The following is a 1,082-nucleotide window of genomic DNA, read 5'->3' as shown; positions in this document are numbered from 1 at the left end:
TCGGCCGTAATTTACTGTTTCTATTTCGTTCGTCAGATAGGATATCTGTCGAATTAATTCTTTGTCTTCCTTGTTCTTCGAAAACACCGATTCTTCGACTTTTGTCCGATTCCGATAGCCTCTTTTCCATTTCGGTGTTCTCTTTCACCAGTCTATCGCGCGCGTCGATGACCGTTTTGAGTTCTTTACTTAGTTCCGAAATCATTCTATCGTTGGATTCACCCGACTTCTCCCTCTTTTCGTCGCTCAGAAGTCGTTCGAGTTGTCGGATCTCCTGTCGATGTCTTTCCAGCTCCCGCTTCAACGAATCCGTTTCTTTCGAATCCGTTACATTCTTGTCAACGTTCGAAAGTTGGAACTCAAGATTTGCGCGTTCTCTTTCGGACGTATTCAGCAGGTCGCGAAGCTTGTCGAGATCTGCCGAACGTCGTTCGGCCGTCGCTTGCCACGACCTCTTCTCGGCTTGCCACCTATGAAGGTCCTCATTCGACCGACGTTCGGAATCGGTCGCGAGCTTCAGTTTCTCCGAGAGGGACGAGCACTCGTCAAGAGCCTCTTCCGCTTCGGCCGATCGCGAAATCTTATCGGATTCCAGTTTAGCTATCCGATCGAGATGCTTCTCTTCCCGTTCCTTTAGGGCCGCATGCAACTTACCTGTTTCTCTTCTCAGTTTCGATTCCTTTTCTTTAAGAAAAGATATCTGCGTTCGAAGATTTTCAATCTCGTCCGAGTGGCTCGCCTTCGCCGATTTCTCCCTCGCGAGATCGTCTCGAAGCGATCCCAGTTCCTTGGCGTGGGATTCGTGAGATTCGTCTCGTGCCTTCTTCAATTCTTCGACCCTTTGCTTCCACTGCGGGATCTCCTTCTCGATGTTTTCGTGGTTCGCCNNGTGGTTCGCCTTCAGCCTGATCTCGGCTTCCTTGGCGGCCGCCAGATCGCGGGACGTCCGTCGCAGTTCGTCTTTCGTCTTTTCTAGAAGGACGGAAAGTTCGGAACTCCGGTCGTCCGCGCATTCTCCGCGCGCTCTCGAGAGGTCCGTTTGCAATGCGGCTATCTCGTCTTTGAGAGCGGTCGCCTCGCGT

At 51.5% G+C, this 1,082-nt stretch overlaps 1 protein-coding gene across 1 annotated transcript; it reads right to left on the bottom strand.

Annotated features, from left to right (window-relative positions):
• Window positions 1-15: 15 nt before the first annotated feature.
• On the bottom strand, window positions 16-972 carry LOC117112768 (protein FAM184A-like; the record flags this gene model as incomplete). The annotated part of the gene is made up of 1 exon (XM_033255935.1): window positions 16-972. A coding segment is annotated over one exon (957 nt), but the record flags the coding sequence as incomplete, so codon positions are not given.
• Window positions 973-1,082: the final 110 nt, after the last annotated feature.

This window comes from Anneissia japonica, unplaced genomic scaffold (assembly GCF_011630105.1).
Source record: "Anneissia japonica isolate Jap-2015-1 unplaced genomic scaffold, ASM1163010v1 scaffold110518_len1079_cov174, whole genome shotgun sequence".
NCBI classification, from domain to species: Eukaryota; Metazoa; Echinodermata; class Crinoidea; order Comatulida; family Comatulidae; genus Anneissia; species Anneissia japonica.
The sequence above is the reverse complement of the archived record's forward strand: the minus strand, read 5'-3'. Positions and strand labels throughout refer to the sequence as shown.